Below are 24,041 nucleotides of genomic sequence, written 5' to 3' on the forward strand. Positions count from 1 at the left end.
TTGCTGTGTGTGAAACCTGGTAATCAGCAGGTGTTGAAGTCAATGGTGGATAAACTAGATATAATTGGCTTAAGGGCTGTGCGGTGTTGGTAGAAGTAATATGAATGGAAGAATTTGTAGAACCGGCAGAATGAGAGGAATCTTTTCAGGCTACACATCTAAGTAATTTAAGCAGATATATTTTTTCCCTAATTAGCTGGTATTTACTTCATAGATTAGTAGATATATAACTAACATAAATGCCACGAGTCTTGATAGGTAGATCTAAGACTAGCATAAAGGACAAAAGACTTAAGTCTTGGAAAAAAATCAATAGCTGGCATAAAGGTTTTAAGTCTTAAGTAGATCCATAGCAAGCATTAAGGTCTTAAATCTTGAAAAGTAGATCTATAGCTAGCATAAAGGTTATGAGTCTTGATAATTAGATCCATACCGAGCGTTAAGGGGCCTCAAAAATAGAACAATAGCTAGCATGAAGGTTATAAGTCTTGAAAAATAGGTCCATAGCTAGCATAAAGGTTATGAGTCTTGAAAAATAGGTCCATAGCTAGCATGAAGGTTATGAGTCTTGAAAAATAGGTCCATAGCTAGCATAAAGGTTATGAGTCTTGAAAAATAGGTCCATAGCTAGCATAAAGGTTATGAGTCTTGAAAAATAGGTCCATAGCTAGCATAAAGGTTATGAGTCTTGAAAAATAGGTCCATAGCTAGCATAAAGGTTATGAGTTTTGAAAAATAGGTCCATAGCTAGCATGAAGGTTGCAAATTTCCACCCACTGAACAGGCTTTAAGCTTTCATCAAGCCCTGGCTATAATTAAAAAAACAGAAATGGAAAAGTGGTTTGAGTGCTGGGATAAGTCCCAAAAAGCCCGTGGAGTCTAGGAGCGCATGAGGCGTCATGACCGCACTTCCCTGTGGTGGAGGCTGTCCAGGCCTGAGCAAGCTATTATAGCACAGTGCGGGACAGGTCATTGTCCTGTTGGCTCATATTTCTCGCGGCTATGGCAAAATTTTGATTCACGGTGCCGCCGCTACGGGGAAGAAGAGGAAACCGTGCCTCATATTCTGTTTGACTGTCCCAGACTTGCTGATCTCAGTCTCGACAGGTCTGGGAAACCCAAAATTCTCAACCTGTATGGCGACATTTATGCACTACGCAAGACAGCAGGGTTTCTGTCCAAGGCTTTTGCAAGAGAGGATTTGAGCCTCTCAAGCCCTTTCTCAAATGAAGTTTGATGATGATAATGATGAGCATGAAGGTTATGAGTCTTAAAAAATAGGTCCATAGCTAGCATAAAGGCCTGAAATCTTGAAAAGTACATCTATAGCGAGCATAAAGGTTTGAAATCTTGAAAAGTACATCTATAGCGAGCATAAAGGTTTGAAATCTTGAAAAGTACATCTATAGCGAGCATAAAGGCCTGAAATCTTGAAAAGTACATCTATAGCGAGCATAAAGGCCTGAAATTTTGAAAAGTACATCTATAGCGAGCATAAAGGCCTGAAATCTTGAAAAGTACATCTATAGCGAGCATAAAGGCCTGAAATCTTGAAAAGTACATCTATAGCGAGCATAAAGGCCTGAAATCTTGAAAAGTACATCTATAGCGAGCATAAAGGCCTGAAATCTTGAAAAGTACATCTATAGCGAGCATAAAGGCCTGAAATCTTGAAAAGTACATCTATAGCGAGCATAAAGGCCTGAAATTTTGAAAAGTACATCTATAGCGAGCATAAAGGCCTGAAATCTTGAAAAGTACATCTATAGCGAGCATAAAGGCCTGAAATCTTGAAAAGTACATCTATAGCAAGCATAAAGGCCTGAAATCTTGAAAAGTACATCTATAGCGAGCATAAAGGCCTGAAATCTTGAAAAGTACATCTATAGCGAGCATAAAGGCCTGAAATCTTGAAAAGTACATCTATAGCGAGCATAAAGGCCTGAAATCTTGAAAAGTACATCTATAGCGAGCATAAAGGTTGAAATCTTGAAAAGTACATCTATAGCGAGCATAAAGGTTGAAATCTTGAAAAGTACATCTATAGCGAGCATAAAGGCCTGAAATCTTGAAAAGTACATCTATAGCGAGCATAAAGGCCTGAAATCTTGAAAAGTACATCTATAGCGAGCATAAAGGCCTGAAATCTTGAAAAGTACATCTATAGCGAGCATAAAGGCCTGAAATCTTGAAAAGTACATCTATAGCGAGCATAAAGGCCTGAAATCTTGAAAAGTACATCTATAGCGAGCATAAAGGCCTGAAATCTTGAAAAGTACATCTATAGCGAGCATAAAGGTTGAAATCTTGAAAAGTACATCTATAGCGAGCATAAAGGTTGAAATCTTGAAAAGTACATCTATAGCGAGCATAAAGGTTGAAATCTTGAAAAGTACATCTATAGCAAGCATAAAAGGTTGAAATCTTGAAAAGTACATCTATAGCGAGCATAAAGGTTTGAAATCTTGAAAAGTACATCTATAGCGAGCATAAAGGTTTGAAATCTTGAAAAGTACAGCTATAGCGAGCATAAAGGCCTGAAATCTTGAAAAGTACATCTATAGCGAGCATAAAGGTTGAAATCTTGAAAAGTACATCTATAGCGAGCATAAAGGTTTGAAATCTTGAAAAGTACATCTATAGCGAGCATAAAGGTTGAAATCTTGAAAAGTACATCTATAGCGAGCATAAAGGTTGAAATCTTGAAAAGTACATCTATATCGAGCATAAAGGTTGAAATCTTGAAAAGTACATCTATAGCGAGCATAAAGGTTTGAAATCTTGAAAAGTACATCTATAGCGAGCATAAAGGTTGAAATCTTGAAAAGTACATCTATAGCGAGCATAAAGGTTGAAATCTTGAAAAGTACATCTATAGCGAGCATAAAGGTTTGAAATCTTGAAAAGTACATCTATAGCGAGCATAAAGGTTGAAATCTTGAAAAGTACATCTATAGCGAGCATAAAGGTTGAAATCTTGAAAAGTACATCTATAGCGAGCATAAAGGTTGAAATCTTGAAAAGTACATCTATAGTGAGCATAAAGGTTTGAAATCTTGAAAAGTACATCTATAGCGAGCATAAAGGTTGAAATCTTGAAAAGAACATCTATAGCGAGCATAAAGGCCTAAAATCTTGAAAAGTACATCTATAGCAAGCATAAAGGTTGAAATCTTGAAAAGTACATCTATAGCGAGCATAAAGGTTTGAAATCTTGAAAAGTACATCTATAGCGAGCATAAAGGTTTGAAATCTTGAAAAGTACATCTATAGCGAGCATAAAGGTTGAAATCTTGAAAAGTACATCTATAGCGAGCATAAAGGTTGAAATCTTGAAAAGTACATCTATAGCGAGCATAAAGGTTGAAATCTTGAAAAGTACATCTATAGCGAGCATAAAGGTTGAAATCTTGAAAAGTACATCTATAGCGAGCATAAAGGTTTGAAATCTTGAAAAGTACATCTATAGCGAGCATAAAGGTTGAAATCTTGAAAAGTACATCTATAGCGAGCATAAAGGCCTGAAATCCTGAAAAGTACATCTATAGCGAGCATAAAGGTTGAAATCTTGAAAAGTACATCTATAGCGAGCATAAAGGTTTGAAATCTTGAAAAGTACATCTATAGCGAGCATAAAGGTTTGAAATCTTGAAAAGTACATCTATAGCGAGCATAAAGGTTGAAATCTTGAAAAGTACATCTATAGCGAGCATAAAGGTTGAAATCTTGAAAAGTACATCTATAGCGAGCATAAAGGTTGAAATCTTGAAAAGTACATCTATAGCGAGCATAAAGGTTGAAATCTTGAAAAGTACATCTATAGCGAGCATAAAGGTTGAAATCTTGAAAAGTACATCTATAGCGAGCATAAAGGTTTGAAATCTTGAAAAGTACATCTATAGCAAGCATAAAGGTTGAAATCTTGAAAAGTACATCTATAGCGAGCATAAAGGTTGAAATCTTGAAAAGTACATCTATAGCGAGCATAAAGGTTTTGAGAGTTTGCTCTACTGTATATATATTTATTGATAGAACAAGCTAATACATAAAGAAGACTTTTAAAAAACAAAACTTATATTTAGTGTAATTGAATTAATTAGTTTGGATCAGTCTAAATTTGTAATATATCTAGACAAACGATAATAAATCTGGGCAATCAGAAATATTTTTACCAATAGTTTCTGTTTAGCGCAATTTCATGCTTTCAGCTTTCTCAATACGCTCTGATCCTATCACCTGCCTGGACCTGTTGGAAAAGGGTAGGGGAGAGAACGAAGAAGCTATCTGGGTGATCGTTTTTAAATGTATTTATTAAAAAAAAGTGAGTGACCTGAATTCGGCCGCTTCAAGCTAATACGTAACCACTGTGCCTGGGAGCAACCTTTGAACAAAGTTTTATACTTATTTAGCTATATAGTTATATAGAGTATTTTCAAACTCTTCATTCTAAAAACAATAAAAGGGACTAATTCAACTTATACCAACTTATCAGTTAAGTAAACTTTCTTTCCCTTGTACGAAATACAAAACAAAATAATTAATTACCAATAGTTAATTAACTCATTGTTTTTTTGTTTTTTTGTTGTTTTTTTTTTCATTGATTCTTGTGTTTTCATGCAAAAAAATAATTGTGCGAAATTTCAGCTTGATCCGAGCTAGGGTGTGGGAGAAATATCGTGTACACATTTTTTACCAGACCGACAGACAAACAAGCAGAGTGAGTTGATATAAGTTTTGTAAAAAGTAGCTTTGTTTTCATCTTTCACCTTCCATAGAGAGACATGATTAAAGTCTCAAGTTTGAAATTGCGATCTTTTATTGATATCTTGTTTCATTTCTTTTTCACTCCAAAGTTTTCAAGAGAATGCAATATTCATTTCCTGAAACATAAATTAGAATCTACGAAAGCTTCGTTGTAATCTAGATTATTAGACTTCCCAACAAGTGTTCTTCATATTTCAAAATGATTTTTTTTCTTGTTTAGTATTTACTTTTTTTTAATTTCCTTAGAAATTGTATATAAAAGTTTTGTTCCGTTTTTTTTAATAATCTTTAGTTTAAATAAAATGTTCAAGCCTTAACGAATATATATTTGATGTATTTGCTGACTGAGTCCTGCCCAGCACTATTGTTCCTAAACCATGATACGACTTTGTAATCATAGAATGAAACCAATGACTGTTTTTATGTGAGTGACAAATGTCCAGTGAACAGATGGTCTTTACAAAGCTTATATCAACACTTTCGGTCTGTCTGGTAAAAAGTGAGTGACAAATGTCCAGTGAACAGATGGTCTTTACAAAGCTTATATCAACACTTTCGGTCTGTCTGGTAAAAAGTGAGTGACAAATGTCCAGTGAACAGATGGTCTTTACAAAGCTTATATCAACACTTTCGGTCTGTCTGGTAAAAAGTGAGTGACAAATGTCCAGTGAACAGATGGTCTTTACAAAGCTTATATCAACACTTTCGGTCTGTCTGGTAAAAAGTGAGTGACAAATGTCCAGTGAACAGATGGTCTTTACAAAGCTTATATCAACACTTTCGGTCTGTCTGGTAAAAAGTGAGTGACAAATGTCCAGTGAACAGATGGTCTTTACAAAGCTTATATCAACACTTTCGGTCTGTCTGGTAAAAAGTGAGTGACAAATGTCCAGTGAACAGATGGTCTTTACAAAGCTTATATCAACACTTTCGGTCTGTCTGGTAAAAAGTGAGTGACAAATGTCCAGTGAACAGATGGTCTTTACAAAGCTTATATCAACACTTTCGGTCTGTCTGGTAAAAAGTGAGTACAAATGTCCAGTGAACAGATGGTCTTTACAAAGCTTATATCAACACTTTCGGTCTGTCTGGTAAAAAGTGAGTGACAAATGTCCAGTGAACAGATGGTCTTTACAAAGCTTATATCAACACTTTCGGTCTGTCTGGTAAAAAGTGAGTGACAAATGTCCAGTGAACAGATGGTCTTTACAAAGCTTATATCAACACTTTCGGTCTGTCTGGTAAAAAGTGAGTACAAATGATTTCTTCGGCACCCAATCTCGGATTTAGCTGAAATTTAGCACAATTATTCCTTTTACATGACATCTTAAGAATCAATAAAAACAAACAAACGATTAGTTAATTAACTATTGGTAATAAATTATTTTGTTTGGTATTCCGAACAAAGGGAAAAAATTGTAATTGACTGAGGTGGTGATATAAGCTGAATTAGTCCCCTTTATAGGTCGTTGTCTGAGTCTTAGTGAACACAAACCTGAAAAATAGACGAGACTATAGAAACAATAGATAACTATACAGTCTTCCAAGTTCATAAGCTCTCCACTAGCAGAATGATTACCGTGTTGGGTTGAGAAGGCTTGAGCTATGAGTTGGAATTCAGGTCGTTCCCTCTGGTTTTTTTAATAATTTTATAAATACTTTTTATTGTTATTGTAGATCAGGGGTTCTCAACCTGTGTGTCGCGACCCCCTTAGGGGTCGATTGACGATTTGCCAGTGGTCGCCTAAGACCATCGAAAATATGGACTGTTATTGTCTATTCTTCTATTGCTGTATGTGTGTGTGTGGGTAGGGGGGTCGCGGCAGAGTGGGGGATTGTAAAAGGGTCGCCGAGCATAAAAGGTTCAGGACCGCTGTTTTAGATCTATTACTAATTTAATTGCATGGCTGATTCAAGTAATTGATACAAATACGCTTAATATCAGATTTTTTTTTATTTAAAGATTGTAAACATTTTCTTACTTTGTTTTGTAAACTTCAGCAATAGGAAGCATTATAGACTTTAGGAATACACTGGATTTTGAAACAGTGTGGGGCATTAAACGAGGTGTACAGTGATCTAAGTGCTACAAGAGTTATGGAGAGTTCTATTCTTCTATTGTCCATTGTCTGACTGTTGTCCTTAACGAAAACGACATCATACTGAAATGTCAAAGCCTTAATTTATTGTTTATTCTTGATTTATGTTAACCTTAATTAACATAGAAGATAGTAGTTCAAATATGGAGTTGCGTCTATTCGTCACAGTGTAGTAGAAACAGTTTAGTTGTTGTACCAAACTACATGTTATCTCCACACGTCAACGTCACCAGAGCTGTACATGACGTTGATAGCGTCAGAAATAGAGTCAACATAGACTCTTATCTTGTTTACAGCGTGACGTTCGCCGGACAGCTTCAGATTTATTCGAAGCTCTTGATACGTTCTAGCTCGCACTTCTGCCATGCGCACCGAACTTGTCAGACCGTGCGCTCAGTTTATTTCCTGATATGCAGGCAAGTGATTCACATTAGTAATCACAGGCTCGAACTGATTCTTGGATCATTCCGAGCTCAGAGCTTTAAATATTCATCTCCCAACCCCCTCTCTCTCTCTCTTTCTCTCTCTCCGTGTCCTTGTCTCTCTCTCTCTCTCCGTGTCCTTGTCTCTCTCTCTCTCTCTCTCTCTCTGTGTCCTTGTCTCTCTCTTTCTCTCATTTACCCCTGCCCACTGCAGTTTCCGTGACCTAGTTTGGGTGATAAATTGCGGTGACATGTCGACGGAGAAATGAACTGATACAGGCTCATAAAATATATAAATACGTAAAAAGATAGATACATAACTTTAAACTTTTCCCTACACAGACCACGGACATTAATTTACATCTTTTTGGGGGGTCCAGAAGCGAGAGGGAGTGGCAAGGAAGATTTAAATAACATAAACAGGGAATGGACGAGTAATTTATGATAATCGGCTATGAGAAGAGGGGGAATAATGATTTTTTTAGCGCTTGGAACAAGCAATTTAGTTGAGACTGAAACAAGCAATTTAGTTGAGGATGAAACAAGCAATTTAGTTGAGGATGAAACAAGCAATTTAGTTGCGTAAAATAACAGGAAGACTTTCATTTTCACGTTGTAATCTCCAGATCTCCATTCAGTACGTATCTTACCGAACGACTTCTTTGGAAGGTAATAGCAGGTTTGTCAGACACTTGTCATGTTCAAACATTAAGTGTATATCTCTTTGTATTTGTATTTCTCTCTTTCTCTCTCTCTCTCTTTAAGAAAATACAATCGATCAAATGTGTCTAACAAAGATGTCCAAAAATATATAAAAGAGCTCAAAGTTCATGAGACTGTCTCCCATTGATGCATTGGTGTAGACACTACAAATATCCGTAAGCCCAAGTTCAGGAATTTAATGTTTTAAAAAAAAGTATTCCAATTAGAAGTCGGCCGCCTACCTTGTGCAATTGTTTCCTTACAGTCAAATGACGATGTCTTACGAGATAGTGTGACGTTATCTGTAGGCTTCAAGCTTAACCAACTTTATAAAAGTTATTAAAGAGTATCTGGCGTTTCATAGTAATCAATAAACAAACAACTTTTTTATTCATTTTCTCATTTCAATATTTATATATTGTAATGACCATATGGAAAACCACCATCACCACCATGATAAAAATCCATGTATTCATCAATACCTGCCTCAGGAAGATTTACATGATCCGCTGGCCAGACAAGATCTCGAATGAGGAACTGTGGCAAAGAACAAAGCAGCAGCCCATTGAAGTAGATATTCTTTAGGGACGCTGGAGATGAAGTCACATGAAACGTAAAGGTTTTGAAATGTATGTACAGAGTTGTCTGCAGCTGAATAGTTCAATATTTTGAATGGGTGTTTTGGGCTTAGACAGTAATGTTCCCCTTGTGGTCTATAGAGCAGATGATGTAAAGGTCATCTGTTTCTGTGGCCTACGGTTAACGAGGGCGTCATGTGGCCAGCACAACGACCTACCGCCTTTACTTTCCCCAACTAATGTCAGGTACCCATTAAAGCTGGGTGGACTCAGGGGCGCCCAAAGATCCCGAAATTGAAAATCCCGGTCCTCACCAGGATTCAAACCCGGGACCCCTGGTTCGGAAGCCAAGCGGTTCACGGCGCATCCGTTTTGGGCGTAGAAACGTGTATAAATTGTCCTCACGGGCTTAGGACAACAAAAGTTCTGAAGACTTCCGGCAGTGCCCTTGCTCAGTCTGTTCTACATCCATTTCACAGGAGACAAAAAAACCTTTGAAGCACCTATGTGAATACAATTCTTTGTCTATCGTATACACTAGGAAGTCATTAATGAGAACTGTTTCCACTGATGAAGACTTTCTAAATACTTTGAATAAGCCAATATTCCCCAAAATCACCCAAAGTTGGTAAGTTTTGTGATACGCACCATTTAGATTTTAGAACTACTACTGTGTTGCGAATTAAAGATTTAGGTGGAATTATTTTTTTATTCGGGGGTTTATGCCTATTTATGGTTTAGAGAGTTACCAATAGCTGATACTATTTAACTCCAATTTATATTGGGGTAATTGTTTATTCATTTGAGTTTAAATATTCCAGCCTCACAGCGTTTTAATTAGTCGGTCACATACCCACCGATATTAATGATTCCATTATTCAACCGGTACATAAAAGTGATAAGTGTGAAGATTGACAACATCAAACAACGGATCAAATTTTACTGACGAGTCATAAAAGAGATAATACATACCGGAATATTAATAAAATAATAAACAAATAAACAAAACATTATCAAGTAGTACACACTGTCTATGTGTTTGGCTGACCAGGAAAAAGAAGAAGACGCAGAGAAAGTGATGAGAAGACAACATTGAAGAATGGACAGGCCAGTCATGAAATGAAATTCTATCCAATGCAAAAGACAGAGAAGAATGAAGAAAGACGGTCAACAGATCTTGTGTGGTGCCCCAGCGGTTCAACAAACTAAGGGCTAACGTTGTCTAGGTGATACATGTATGTTACGTTTGTTATTATTTCGATTTATCCATGTGAATAGTCAAGTGTACTTGGATTGATACTGGGCCCTGTGCGACTGTTATCATTAACAGGAGAAGGGGCAACAGAGAGTACCAATAAGCTTTGGGCAGGAGGGGCAGGAGGGGCAGGGGCAGGAGGGGCAGGAGGGGCAGGAGGGGCAGGGGCAGGAGGGGCAGGGGCAGGAGGGGCTCTTCAATGAGACCATTCGTTCAAGAAGGCCTCAACACGTCAGACACGTGACAAGGAAAACTAGCTATTGGTCTAAACTGCTTACAGGTTGCGGTGTCAGGAGGTCAGTTTTGAGGCAGTCTAGGACGCCTGGTCTGGTTGCTAGCCTCGGCTGGTTACCTACCTAGGAAAGAAAACTCTAAAATCAAACCTCGGCAGCTTTGAAGCTATACCCAAACACAACAAAAGGGGAGACGACCATGTGAAAAAAAAATCATGAGCCGGCCATCTTTAGGCAGCTTGCAGCACTCAGTGTTACCCCAAACTGTATCGGCCGTTTCCATGGACACATCAGCTGCTGTATGGGCGATATAGTTCCGACGGTAGATAATGTCAAGGCATTCATCTCATACCCATATAGGTAATCCATTATCCTTTCGTTACTGAAGAAAGACGTATATATAGATACAGAGATATAGATAGATAGATAGATAGGTACTAGAAATACTATTGAAGAACAATAAATGAAAAGTAATGTTTGTAGTATTATGTAAGAATTTCAAACATTGAACTTGTCGCAGTCAGCATAGTTTTTTTCCCTTTGTTTTCTTAAAAGAGGACATTTGGGCCGCTGCTGTTCGTGGACCCGGGCACAATGTACCATCGTAGCGCTATGGTTGTTACGCCACTAGTTTGGGGTCCTTCTTAATGTCTGAGTTTATGCCTGTCTCTCCCCCCCCCCCACTATAAAAAAAAACCTGCTTTATTGGGCAGATAAATAATTGTAATATTTATCATCTCATCTGTCCCTTGATTTTCTTCATAGGGGAACTGTGATACTTCGCGTAACCAAATCTCTCTACTTTTCCTGGTCAGCAGCTGCTCTTAGCAGGCTATCAAGAGAGAGGCCGGTCCATTCGTTTATGATGTGCAGCCAACCTTTCTCTGGACGACCTTCTCTTCGTGCTCCCTCCACTGTACCTTGACTTTTGACAGTGAGTCATGTCTTACAATATGTCCAAACCTACTCAGCTGTCGTCTCTTTAGATGACCATGATGTATAGACATAACCCGAATTTAGAAATAGAAATATAGTGCTGCATTTCATTTTCAACATAAAAAAAAAAATTGATAACAATATAACAAAATACAATTTTTTTCAGTTGTCTATGACTTGAGTACATGGAAAGAAATATCGTCCTTTCACCTGACCCTTTAATCACAAATAAAGACCAACATATTTCTTTTGAACAAGAGTGATAGCTTTTCAATTTGTTTTATTCTTATTAATATCTCCTATTATTTTGGTTCTCAACGTGTGAACTCTTAACCCTAGTATGGTCTTCTTGTTTTTAGGCAGTCAGAAAAATGTTTTGATATTTTTTTTTTTTAGACTTAGACAAAGAGTTTTGTTTCGAAGAGTTTGGCGATGTTTAGAGGTTATGGCGATTTTAAGAGATTATGGCGATGATTAGAGGTCATGTCGATGCTTAGAGATTATGGAGATGTTTAGAGGTCATGTGGATGCTTAGAGATTATGGCGATGTTTAGAGGTCATGTCGATGCTTAGAGATTATGGCGATGTTTAAAGAGTATGGCGATTGCTACTGGTGTAGTGCAGTTAAGTGTCTGAGTGGAAATGACGTCAGATAAGGGAGTTCGACTGAATGTGTACACATGAAGATATTAACATTTGTGTTAAGCATGGCGATTTAAGCAAGAGGTTTTATGTTAAATTCTCTTTAGCGATATTAGAGTTTAGAGAGTAAACTTAGTATAGCTATATTTATAGACTATAACAATAGTTAGATTTCATGGCAATATTGACATTTTGATATGTAGTGTATTGAATGTTATATTTAAGATATAGCCTATAGACAGATATCAATCTAGAAACATAATTTGTACTTACAATTTTCGACTGCAGGGGTTGTCGTTGTAGCTGGTGCTGCTGGAAATGTAACAAAAATATACTTACAGAAAAAAACTTACAAAAATATAAATACAAGACAGTAAAAAAAATAATAAATTCTAGTACTTTGTATCTAGTACTTTGTTTCTAGCACTTTGTTACTAGCATTTTGTTTCTAGTACTTTGTTTCTAGAACTTTGTTTCTAGTACTTTGTTTCTAGTACTTTGTTTCTAGAACTTTGTTTCTAGTACTTTGTTTCTAGTACTTTGTTTCTAGAACTTTGTTTCTAGTACTTTGTTTCTAGCACTTTGTTACTAGCATTTTGTTTCTAGAACTTTGTTTCTAAAATTTTGTTTCTAGTACTTTGTTTCTAGAACATTGTTTCTAGCACTTTGTTTCTAGAACTTTGTATCTAGTACTTTGTTTCTAGCACTTTGTTTCTAGCACTTTGTTTCTAGAACATTGTTACTAGCACTTTGTTTTTTAAATTTTGTTTTCTAGTACATTGTTTCTATCACTTTGTTTCTAGAATTTTGATTCTAGTACTTTGTTTCTAGCACTTTGTTTCTAGTACTTTGTTTCTAGCACTTTGTTTCTAGCACTTTGTTTCAAGAACATTTTTTCTAGCACTTTGTTACTAGCATTTTGTTTCTAGTACTTTGTTTCTAGCACTTTGTTTCTAGTACTTTGCTTCTAGTATTTTGTTTCTAGCACTTTGTTTCTAGCGCTTTGTTTCTAGCACTTTGCTTCTAGCATTTTATTTCTAGTACTTTGTTTCTAGCACTTTGTTTCTAGTACTTTGTTTCTAGCACTTTGTTTCTAGCACTTTGTTACTAGCACTTTGTTTCTAGAACATTTTTTCTAGCACTTTGTTACTAGCATTTTGTTTCTAGTACTTTGTCTCTAGAACATTGTTTCTAGCACTTTGTTTCTAGAACTTTGTATCTAGTACTTTGTTTCTAGCACTTTGTTTCTAGAACTTTGTTTCTAGAACATTGTTACTAGCACTTTGTTTTTAAAATTTTGTTTCTAGTACATTGTTTCTATCACTTTGTTTCTAGAATTTTGATTCTAGTACTTTGTTTCTAGCACTTTGTTTCTAGTACTTTGTTTCTAGCACTTTGTTTCTAGCACTTTGTTACTAGCACTTTGTTTCTAGAACATTTTTTCTAGCACTTTGTTACTAGCATTTTGTTTCTAGTACTTTGTTTCTAGCACTTTGTTTCTAGTACTTTGCTTCTAGCATTTTGTTTCTAGCACTTTGTTTCTAGCGCTTTGTTTCTAGCACTTTGCTTCTAGCATTTTATTTCTAGTACTTTGTTTCTAGCACTTTGATTTTAGCTCTTTGTTTCTAGCATTTTGTTTCTAGCACTTTGTTTTTAGCACTTTGTTTCTAGTACTTTGTTTCTAGCACTTTGTTTCTAGCATTTTGTTTCTAGCTTTTTGTTTCTAGCACTTTGTATCTAGCACTTTGTATCTAGCATTTTGTTTCTAGCACTTGGTTTCTAGCGCTTATCTTAATTATATAATTCAGACGTTACTTCAAAAAAGAAGATGATTACGTCCTACGCGTCATGCATTTAGTCATGCATATTAACAAATGACCTAAATTCTGCCAAGTCACTGGTTTTCCTTGCTAGCTCAGGCAACCCATTCCATGCTCTAATAGCACTAGGGAAGAAGAAGTATTTGTACAAATTTGTCCTAGCATATGGGACGAGGAATGTGCCTTTGTTTCTAGCACTGTGTATCTGCTTGAAATCGTGTCCTATCGAGAGAACATTTGGATTATTATGAAATCCTCAGTGTCTCAGAGTGAGAACATAGGAAAACAAAAATCTCAGTCTTTACAAGATTCAAACTCGAATCCCTCGGGTTAAAAGAGAAAAGTGTTATCTATTAGACGATGTGATACTATTCATTTTTTTAGACGCATCTTGCTACAAGAGTCACTTCAGTTGTTTTTTTCCAATATTTATTTTACTTTATTCTTAATTTTTATTTGAACTGTTATTTTTAGTTGAATCGAAAGTTTCTCCATGTCACGAGCACAGCACAATAAGAATAATTTAGCCACGACTTCTGTGTCGGTTCTATTGCTGTGCGACTATAAATAACAATGTCATGTGTCTTAATTGTTACATTTGGGAGTTTTATTTAGGAATATTTTTTTTTTAAATTGTTAAAAAATCGAGAGTTAATGTTTGAAAATAATGTGCAAGTTTTTTAAACGCCCTTCCAACCCATAAGTATTAATTCTATGTATATTTTTAAAGAACACCCTAACTGCTAATGTTTACAGTACAACCTACCTACAACTGTGAGTAACACGTGAAGCCTCAAGTGCCTGTACTGAGAGCTGATCTGACACTCGTACACTCCTGAGTCATTCAGCTGGACCTGAGAGATGACCAGGTTCCAGTAGGGAGAGTTATCTTCGTGTTCAATAAAGATACGATTCGTGTTTTGAAATGTTTCTTTACCGACAGTCAGAGGCGTATCTTCAGATAACTTGATCCACGTGACCTGAAACACATTAGGTACATTTAGAATTAGGAGAACCTGGTTCAATATTTTTTAGTACTTTAACATTTCAAAGCAAAGTCTGTCTTATTGAGGGTGCCCTTCTAAGATGAGTGGGACTAGAGGCGGTCGCCATTGCTTGTCTCCACGGTACCCCTGGGTAATGTGATGGTGTGTCCCCCCTCCCGTAAGATGAGTCTGCAGAAACAAATAGAAACATACTGTAGGTACAAGTATATTTACTAAAAGGCATTCTCTTAAAATGAGAATGTGTAATGAATGCTTCTTTATATTTTGAAATACTACATCTCAATATTTCTCAATATTCAGTCGTATGTAGTAGATCTTTGTTTAGAAGATAAATAACGGAATTCGTCTTTACGTAATAAAATAGTTTCACCCTATAAGTAGAAATCTTACAACGATTGATCCCACTCTGTCTATAGATCATGCAACAATCCACTTCAAACAATTACACTTCAATAATAGATTCACACACACACACACGCACACACAAATTTTAATGAAACTTGAAACGCAGAGACGTAATTTGCTTATTTCTAACGGCTCGTCTCTTCTATAAAAATATTCTTTTTTTAAATCCAAAGTTTTCGTAGCGGAAATAAAATTGTTAAAATCTCATTTCTAATTAACACCACAACATATGCACTCTTCTATGCAGAAACTCGAAGCTACGCGAAGCCAATGTATAAATGCAATGTATAAATACACTTCCTGTTTACACTTCTCTTGCGACCTGAACGTGTACATCACGAAATAGATTTCAATGCAACAGTGAGCAAAGTACATTCCTTTCCAAGCACTTTGTTGTTTGTATGAAAGAGACTAGAGCAACGTTATAAAGTATTTTAAATAATAAATATTCAACAACATCTTCACTCGTTTACTAGAATCAAAGATTTCCCTAGCTTGATCTAGACTTCTTTCTCGTAAAGTACACCAAGGAATAATTTATAAAAAAAAATACTTGGATGTAGTCTAAATGGAATTGTTTTTATAATAATAATAATAATAATAATAATAATAAGGCTTGTCTTCAAGTCCTAAGATTAGTGAGAAATGCAGTATTTCCCGTGGCTACGCAGCCCCAGCTGTTACCTACATATTCTGCCACATCCAGGGCAAGCATAACCATTGTCAGCCGGTGGTCGATTTAGATTTTCTTTTCGCCATCTGCGTCTGTCCTCGGCAGCGGATTTTCGCTTTGGTCTCATATGTGCATCCCGCGGCCTTTGTGAGTGACCTCCAGCTGTCTCGTTCTGAGGCTGCATGCAACCAGGTGCTCTCCTCTATGTCAGCTAAGGCAAGTAGGCGCCTAAGCTGGTCTTTAAAGCATTTCCGTTGTGCACCTCTGTTACGTTGACAACCTTTCAGCTCACTGTTCATACCGGCTTTAACAAGGACATCGTGGTTTTGTAGTTCGGTCTTGCCACCGTATGTCCATGATGGAGCGCAAGCATCTTTGGTGGAAGCGCTCAAGTAGTCTTAGTTGCTTTATGTATAGTGTCCATGTCTCAGAGCCATATATAAGGGTTGAGAGGACCACCGCTTGGTAGACATTGTTTTTTTGTAGGTAGGTGGAGCGATTCATTCCGCCAAACTCTCGCCTGAAGGCGTCCAAAAGCTCTACTAGCCCTGGCCAGACGGTTATCAGCTTCCCTTGAAAGTAAGGCGTCATTTGATACTATACTACCTAGATATGTGAAGTGGTCTACCACGTTAAGCGGCTGTCCATTTACGGTGATCTTTGGAGCTGAGTAGGTTTTATTGGGTGACTTCTGGACATGACTTCTATTTTCCCGAGGTTTATTGTTTTTATAATAGCAACCTTAAATTAACCTTGTTATTGTGTGTATGTGTGTGTTTCTGTGGTGACGGTGGGAAGGGGTTAGCGATCGGTTGTAAATAATGCAAGAAAAGCAGCAGTGTCGTCAGTAGACTAGGTAGGACAGACGACTCCAGAACGCCAGAATGAAAAGACGTGTTTCCGTATTAAGCTAGATTTGTTCAAATTCTCATTTTTAGCGGCCCCCGAAAGGGGAAAAGACGCTATTAGTTTTGTGCGAAATGTCTGTCCGTCTGTCCGTCCGTCCCGTTTAGATCTCGTAAACTAGAAAAGATATTGAAAATCCGACATCACAATATTTTAGACCATTCAAAATTCTGATGCAACGGCTACTTTTTTTTTTCCTGAAAGCGAAAAATCTAATTTTTAAAATCAGTTATGCAAGCAGTTTTTTAAAGAGAAAAAGCTAATTAGTATGCATTTTACGTTAGACCTAATTTAAAACAAATAGTAATCTTATAAACTCCATTTTCTTATTCTACTTTTCATGCGTCATGCTGTAGAAATTCGAATAATAGACAAAGCATTTTCAAAACAATTATTAGGTTAATCACTTTTCAATTGTTTATGATTTAATACTTGTGAATTATGAGAACTTACAAATAAAAACATATTAAAAAAAAGCCCACAAAAGAGGCACATAAAGCCCAAAAAGAGGCAAAGAAAAGAGGCCTAAAGCCCAAGGATTCTTATGATGATAAAGCTAAAACTGAATAGCGCAAATTCTGAGGTTTCCTTTAAAAAAAAAATAAAAAATTTCAAAACAATTACATTACGTAAACACCAGGAGAGGCTCGGTAAAGCGCTTAGCTTCCGAACCGAGGGTCCCATTAACTGATTTTAAAAATTAGATCGGTTACCAGACCACGTGGTACGCCCGGCTCCCAGGCCTGTGGAATACATTGAAGACAATATTTACAATAATGACAGGAAGTCACCAAGACAATCGACGTTAGTGAAACAGGGTGTTACTTCCCCTATATTTATAGAAAGAAGGGCATCGCAAACTTCACACACTGACATGATTCGAGATCTGAATGACAAACTCAGGCAGGACGTGATGGATCTGGACGGCCAGATACAAACCCATGCCAGGATGGTCACAAACAGCAACCATTACAGATGACGTCATTAGCTCCCCACTCCCCAATTGTTTTTAAATACATACCACAAATGTAAAAAAAAAAAAAAAAAAAAATATAACATTTTCAAAACAATTACATAAAGTAAAGATCAGATGAGGCTCGGTAAAGCGCTTATCTTCCGAACCGAGGGTCTGGGTTCGAATCCTGGTGAAGACTGGGATTTTCAACTTCGGAATCCTTGGGCGCCTCTGAGTCTACCCAGCTCTAATGGGTACCTGACATTAGTTGGGGAAAAGTAAAGACGCTTGGTCGTTGTGTTGGCTACATGATACCCTCGTTAACCGTAGGCCACAAAAACAGATGAACCTTACATCATCTGCCCTATAGACCACAAGGTCTGAATGGGGAACCAATTAGGCCAGGTTCACATCTAACTTTGGATTCACTTGTACCTATCCTTTGATCTGCAGCACCATTGGGGCACTACACAAGATCTGTAAACCTTCTATCTCCATTCCTATCTCTCATTTGTCTTTGATATAATTTCATTTGGATGTTCTTTCAGAAAATATTGAAGCCTGCCTGGGTGGACCACTTCGGGGGCCGATTTTAAGTTTGTGTTTCCACACAAACTGTCTTTGTAACCTTGTATTTTATTACTTAAGTCTGTTACATTTATTTCCTTTTATTTTAAGTGGACTTTGTTGATATTGTAATAAAAGTTACATATAATTTTGTTCACAAAAAAGTTATTTCAAGTTTGACAACTTCAAATCTAATACGCCTACGGCGGTTTAGTTGTCAACAAACAGTTTGGTGCTACATGTCAACGAATGTCAAAAGCAAACCTTTTGGAGACAATTATTCTGATCAGAAGATCAAAAAACAGGAGCTAGAATCTGATGGTGAAATCAAAATGTTCAATTAGCTTTTAAATTTTTAGACAGACATAGAAATGGTCTGACAGACAACACAAAAACAATAGCAGCTTTCCCTGTTGAAAAGGAGGTGGTGCTAATAACTAGGAATCTATTTATTAATTGTAAAAAAATTGTTTGCTTTCGATGCCTTCATTGAGGTCTGTACGTGAGTGTGTTTGTCAGTGTGTTTGATGGTGTGAAAAGGCAAGCAGACGTCACTCTTTTCTATTGAAAACAAAAAAAAATCATTCATGAATGAGCTAATCAGCTGGAAATCTTTAAGTGGAATTCTGAATTCTTCCTGAGCACTAATTAGAAAGAGTTTTAAAACTCAGAAATAACTTGAAAGTTGTCTCCTTTTTCTTTTTAGCTATTTTGTTTGCTCTTTAAGGTTCCTATTGAGAAAGCCATTTACCAGACTCTTTAAAGTTCCTACTGAGAAAGCCATTTACCAGACTCTTTAAAGTTCCTACTGAGAAAGCCATTTACCAGACTCTTTAAAGTTCCTATTCTGATAGCCATTTACCAGATTCATTTCTAAGGCATTTTATATTGTGTTGCTTTTATTTACACATTGACTGTATTAAATAGCATTTAAACTTCATTTCAGTTGACCAATAAAATCAACTAAAATAATGAAGTTAACAGACCAATGAACACAATTCAATGAATCTCTGTAGTGAACTGACCAATGAAAATTATTCAATGAATCTGTAAATAAAATAACCATTGAAAAATTGCAAATCAAGTGTCCATTGGAATCATGCGACACAAAATATCATTTGGAAATCATTTGAAACAAAATGAAATCGATTGATCCAATGAAATCACGTGAAAAACAATTGGCCAGGAAAATAATATAGACTGATATAATAATAATAAACTGATCAACTGATAAATGAAATCTATCGACCAATAAAATCACTTGACCAGTGAAATAAAAATCGACCAATGAATTCAATGGACCTCTGAAACCTATCGTTCTTTCTGTCGTCAAATAAACGTGATTGTTCAACTGAGTACATCACAGGTTGTTTAACTGAGTACATCACAGATTGTTTAACTGAGTACATCACAGGTTGTTCAACTGAGTACATCACAGGTTGTTCAACTGAGTACGTCACAGGTTGTTCAACTGAGTACGTCACATGTTGTTCAACTGAGTACGTCACATGTTGTTCAACTGAGTACGTCACATGTTGTTCAACTGAGTACGTCACATGTTGTTCAACTGAGTACGTCACATATTGTTCAACTGAGTACGTCACATGTTGTTCAACTGAGTACGTCACATGTTGTTCAACTGAGTACGTCACATGTTGTTCAACTGAGTACGTCACAGGCTGTTCAACTGAGTACGTCACATGTTGTTCAACTGAGTACGTCACATGTTGTTCAACTGAGTACGTCACATGTTGTTCAACTGAGTACGTCACATGTTGTTCAACTGAGTACGTCACATGTTGTTCAACTGAGTACGTCACATATTGTTCAACTGAGTACGTCACATATTGTTCAACTGAGTACGTCACATATTGTTCATTCAATGTTCACTGTCTCCTTCTAAATCAAATAATTTGACATTCTAGAGCATACTTATTAACAAGACGCACAAACAACTATCAACATTGCTCATCGGTAAGTAACATTTGACAGTTTTTCTCTTTTATAAACAACATTTCACCTTTTGTTTTCTAAAGATGAAAATCTAGTAATCAACATCTTTTGTGTTTCAAATCAAACTGTAAAACTAAATTTACTTTAAAAGACTTAAATGTATGCTCTTATATAGATATATATACTAAAAATATTATTCATTACTATTTACACTCGCCTTTTGAGAACATTCAATGGAATTTCGTTTCTTTGTATCTGATAGATCAATAGGGAGTCGAAAAGGTCATGTAGCGTCTAGAATCAGCATCGAATGAAATACAATTATAGATTTATAGTCCATCATGAGTTTAACGTTCACCTGGCTTCATGTTCTTAAAGACGTTTCTATGACATGCTACCCCACACTAAAACATGTCTTCACCGAGTGGTGCTAATTGACTCCAGGGAGGTGTCCAAATGTGTATGTGTATTACATGTAGTGTTTGTAGAGATCAGTGTGATCTTTGGGATTGAATCTGTTTCTAGGATCACGTCTTACACAAGGTCATGGTCAGAGCTTCACGATGTAAGAATTACATAAGACTGCGTTAATGAAACGTTTACCTTGCATGTACCTGGAAATGTGTGTTCTCGTTGTTTTTGTTTGTTCTTTGTGCGTCTGGGTGTATGAATTAGCGTTCATTAGTCCATTTATGAAAATAAATTTCAAAACAAGATTACAAAGAAAGTTTGTGTTTCACATTAACTAAGAGGCGGCCTATGACTCGACCCTCTTGAGGAAAAGCCTCTAGTAAACCGCATAAATGCGTTTTGCTTACAACCTTTTTGTTGTTCGATTTGTTTTTTTTACGACTCCAATGTTTTTGTTTTTATTATGAATGAATATAATACAAGTACACATTGTTGTACCGAATCTTACATCGAGACTTTATCCATTAGACAATCAAGTCTAACAATCTTTAATTATAAATCAATTTACACATTAAGAGATCATTAGTTATTTTAATCTAGCTCTCTGGGAGTCACTCTAGTTCTCTGGGAAACAGTCTAGCTCTCCAGGAATCAGTCTATCTCTCTGGGAGTCAGTCTAGCTCTCTGGGAGTCAGTCTAGCTCTCCGGGAGTCAGTCTAGCTCTCCGGGAGTCAGTCTAGCTCTCTGGGAGTCAGTCTAGCTCTCCGGGAGTCAGTCTAGCTCTCCGGGAGTCAGTCTAGCTCTCCAGGAGTCAGTCTATCTCTCTGGGAGTCAGTCTAGCTCTCCAGGAGTCAGTCTATCTCTCTGGGAGTCAGTCTAGCTCTCCGGGAGTCAGTCTATCTCTCTGGGAGTCAGTCTAGCTCTCTGGGAGTCAGTCTATCTCTCCAGGAGTCAGTCTATCTCTCTGGGAGTCAGTCTATCTCTCTGGGAGTCAGTCTATCTCTCTGGGAGTCAGTCTAGCTCTCCAGGAGTCAGTCTATCTCTCCAGGAGTCAGTCTATCTCTCCGGGAGTCAGTCTATCTCTCCAGGAGTCAGTCTATCTCTCCAGGAGTCAGTCTATCTCTCCGGGAGTCAGTCTATCTCTCCAGGAGTCAGTCTATCTCTCTGGGAGTCAGTCTAGCTCTCCGGGAGTCAGTCTATCTCTCTGGGAGTCAGTCTATCTCTCCAGGAGTCAGTCTATCTCTCTGGGAGTCAGTCTAGCTCTCCGGGAGTCAGTCTATCTCTCTGGGAGTCAGTCTATCTCTCCAGGAGTCAGTCTATCTCTCTGGGAGTCAGTCTAGCTCTCCGGGAGTCAGTCTATCTCTCTGGGAGTCAGTCTAGCTCTCCGGGAGTCAGTAGGCTGCTTCAATAAAAAGATGAGCTCAGCATATTTTTGTTGTGTCTTCGTTTGACATATTTGGAATGTTCTTTCAGAATTGAATGTGTGCCCAACAGTGAGCTCTTCGTCACACCTTGACCAAGTCTGCAGTCACAGCATGCCGATACCACAAACACTTTGTCGACTTGCTTTCACTGTTACTGGGTGGAGGCGGGGGGGGGGGGGGTAGAGTGATATTTATTGCAAGTGTAAATGAAATTAAAAGCCACAAATATTACACATCCCCCCTCCCCCCCCCCCCAAAAAAAAATAAGTTTCTGTACTTCATTCATTGTAAAGCAGAAATTTACCTGTTTCTGTCCCGAATTCTCATTGACTACTCTTTTATTTACCTTGACCTTTACCTAACCCTAAGTCTGTTGGACCGTTGGGGCACCATGCAAGAATTCTCCATTCCTCTCTATCTTTTGCCTTAGTTATACCTTCTTTTAACAGAAGTCCCGTCCATTCTTTTATGTCTTCCCATCGCTTTTTCTGTCTGCCTCTCCTTCTTTATTTTGGTATGAAGGAAGGACTTTGCGAGCCCCGACGACCTTGTAATATGGCTATAATGTCTCTAATCTCTTGGTTTGTGATGCGGTCTTTAAAAGTAATGCCTAGGATCCTTCTGTAGCATCTCAATTCCATTGCTAAGATCCTCCTCTCTAGTTCTGCAGTCAGCGTCTAAGACTCACAAGCATATAAAAATGTGGCCATGACCATGGAGAGCATCATTCTAATTTTGGTGCCGAGGGCTAAGCCTTTGTCTTTCCATATTATTTTAAGCTTTTAAAAACATAGACTACTCTCTTATTACTAAGCAACTCATTATATCTGTTGTTTTTCTTCTTAAGGCGCCCTGTCCGACATTACAAACACTTCTTAAGGCGCCCTGTCCGACATTACAAACACTTCTTAAGGCGCCCTGTCCGACATTACAAACACTTCTTAAGGCGCCCTGTCCGACATTACAAACACTTCTTAAGGCGCCCTGTCCGACATTACAAACACTTCTTAAGGCGCCCTGTCCGACATTACAAACACTTCTTAAGGCGCCCTGTCCGACATTACAAACACTTCTTAAGGCGCCCTGTCCGACATTACAAACACTTCTTAAGACGCCCTGTCCGACATTACAAACACTTCTTAAGGCGCCCTGTCCGACATTACAAACACTTCTTAAGGCGCCCTGTCCGACATTACAAACACTTCTTAAGGCGCCCTGTCCGACATTACAAACACTTCTTAAGGCGCCCTGTCCGACATTACAAACACTTCTTAAGACGCCCTGTCCGACATTACAAACACTTCTTAAGGCGCCCTGTCCGACATTACAAACACTTCTTAAGGCGCCCTGTCCGACATTACAAACACTTCTTAAGGCGCCCTGTCCGACATTACAAACACTTCTTAAGGCGCCCTGTCCGACATTACAAACACTTCTTAAGGCGCCCTGTCCGACATTACAAACACTTCTTAAGGCGCCCTGTCCAACATTACAAACACTTCTTAAGGCGCCCTGTCCGACATTACAAACACTTCTTAAGGCGCCCTGTCCGACATTACAAACACTTCTTAAGGCGCCCTGTCCGACATTACAAACACTTCTTAAGGCGCCCTGTCCGACATTACAAACACTCGAGCTCCCAGGGGACTACCTCTAGTGCACTGAGCGCCCCCCTGTAGAGACACGCTGTACCTGAGAATAATGTGCAAGAAATGTTTCCAAGTTCAGAAACCTAATTAAAACCAAGATCTATTTGTTTAAAGCACTCAGCTAATTGCTTCTGTATTTTTCCTGCATTAGAAATTGTACAGCATGTCTTTGCCCTCTTTCTTGAGCGGAATGGACTGTCTTCTGATTGGTTCCTGTTTCGAACCATGCCCGCCGTCCTGCAGGACATTTGGTCTCAAACGTAACAATGTTCATTTCTTAAGAAAAATTAAAAAAATACTTTCCACCGAAACAAAAAAATAAAATAAAATAAAAAAACTCAAGCTTTTAAGCACAACAACCAATAGTTTGATGTGATGTTCTAATGTCTGAATTAGTTGCAGTGGACAACTGGCAAAGCGAGTCAAACATAAGTCGCAGAAGCTACTAGATCGTGTACACTGACATGAACTCAATGCCAGAGTTCGATTAGGATTACCAACATTTGGGGATCTATGAATTTCTATATTGAAGAGTTTCATAAAACAGAGGTGACAAATCTAAAAATAGCAAGCTTATTGATCAGGTGTACAGAATACGGAGCTATTGATTAAATACATTTTTAAACCATATTATAATTTT

The 24,041-nt window shown here is 37.5% G+C and overlaps 1 protein-coding gene across 2 annotated transcripts in view; it reads right to left on the minus strand.

The window, feature by feature from the left end:
- LOC106078738 (immunoglobulin superfamily DCC subclass member 3-like) overlaps positions 1–24,041 on the minus strand; it is a 244,982-nt gene that overhangs the window by 49,385 nt on the left and 171,556 nt on the right. The window contains exons 4-5 of one of the 2 annotated variants that reach the window (XM_056043564.1): positions 14,218–14,431; positions 11,905–11,940 (exon numbers count right to left, since the gene is read on the minus strand). In XM_056043564.1, coding sequence (XP_055899539.1) covers positions 11,905–11,940; positions 14,218–14,431 — 250 coding nt within the window. Of the gene's footprint in view, positions 1–11,904; positions 11,944–14,217; positions 14,432–24,041 lie in introns of both variants that reach the window. The other variant, XM_056043556.1, reaches the window with a different exon arrangement.

The sequence above is a fragment of the Biomphalaria glabrata genome, chromosome 1, assembly GCF_947242115.1.
Source record: "Biomphalaria glabrata chromosome 1, xgBioGlab47.1, whole genome shotgun sequence".
NCBI lineage: Eukaryota > Metazoa > Mollusca > Gastropoda > Planorbidae > Biomphalaria > Biomphalaria glabrata.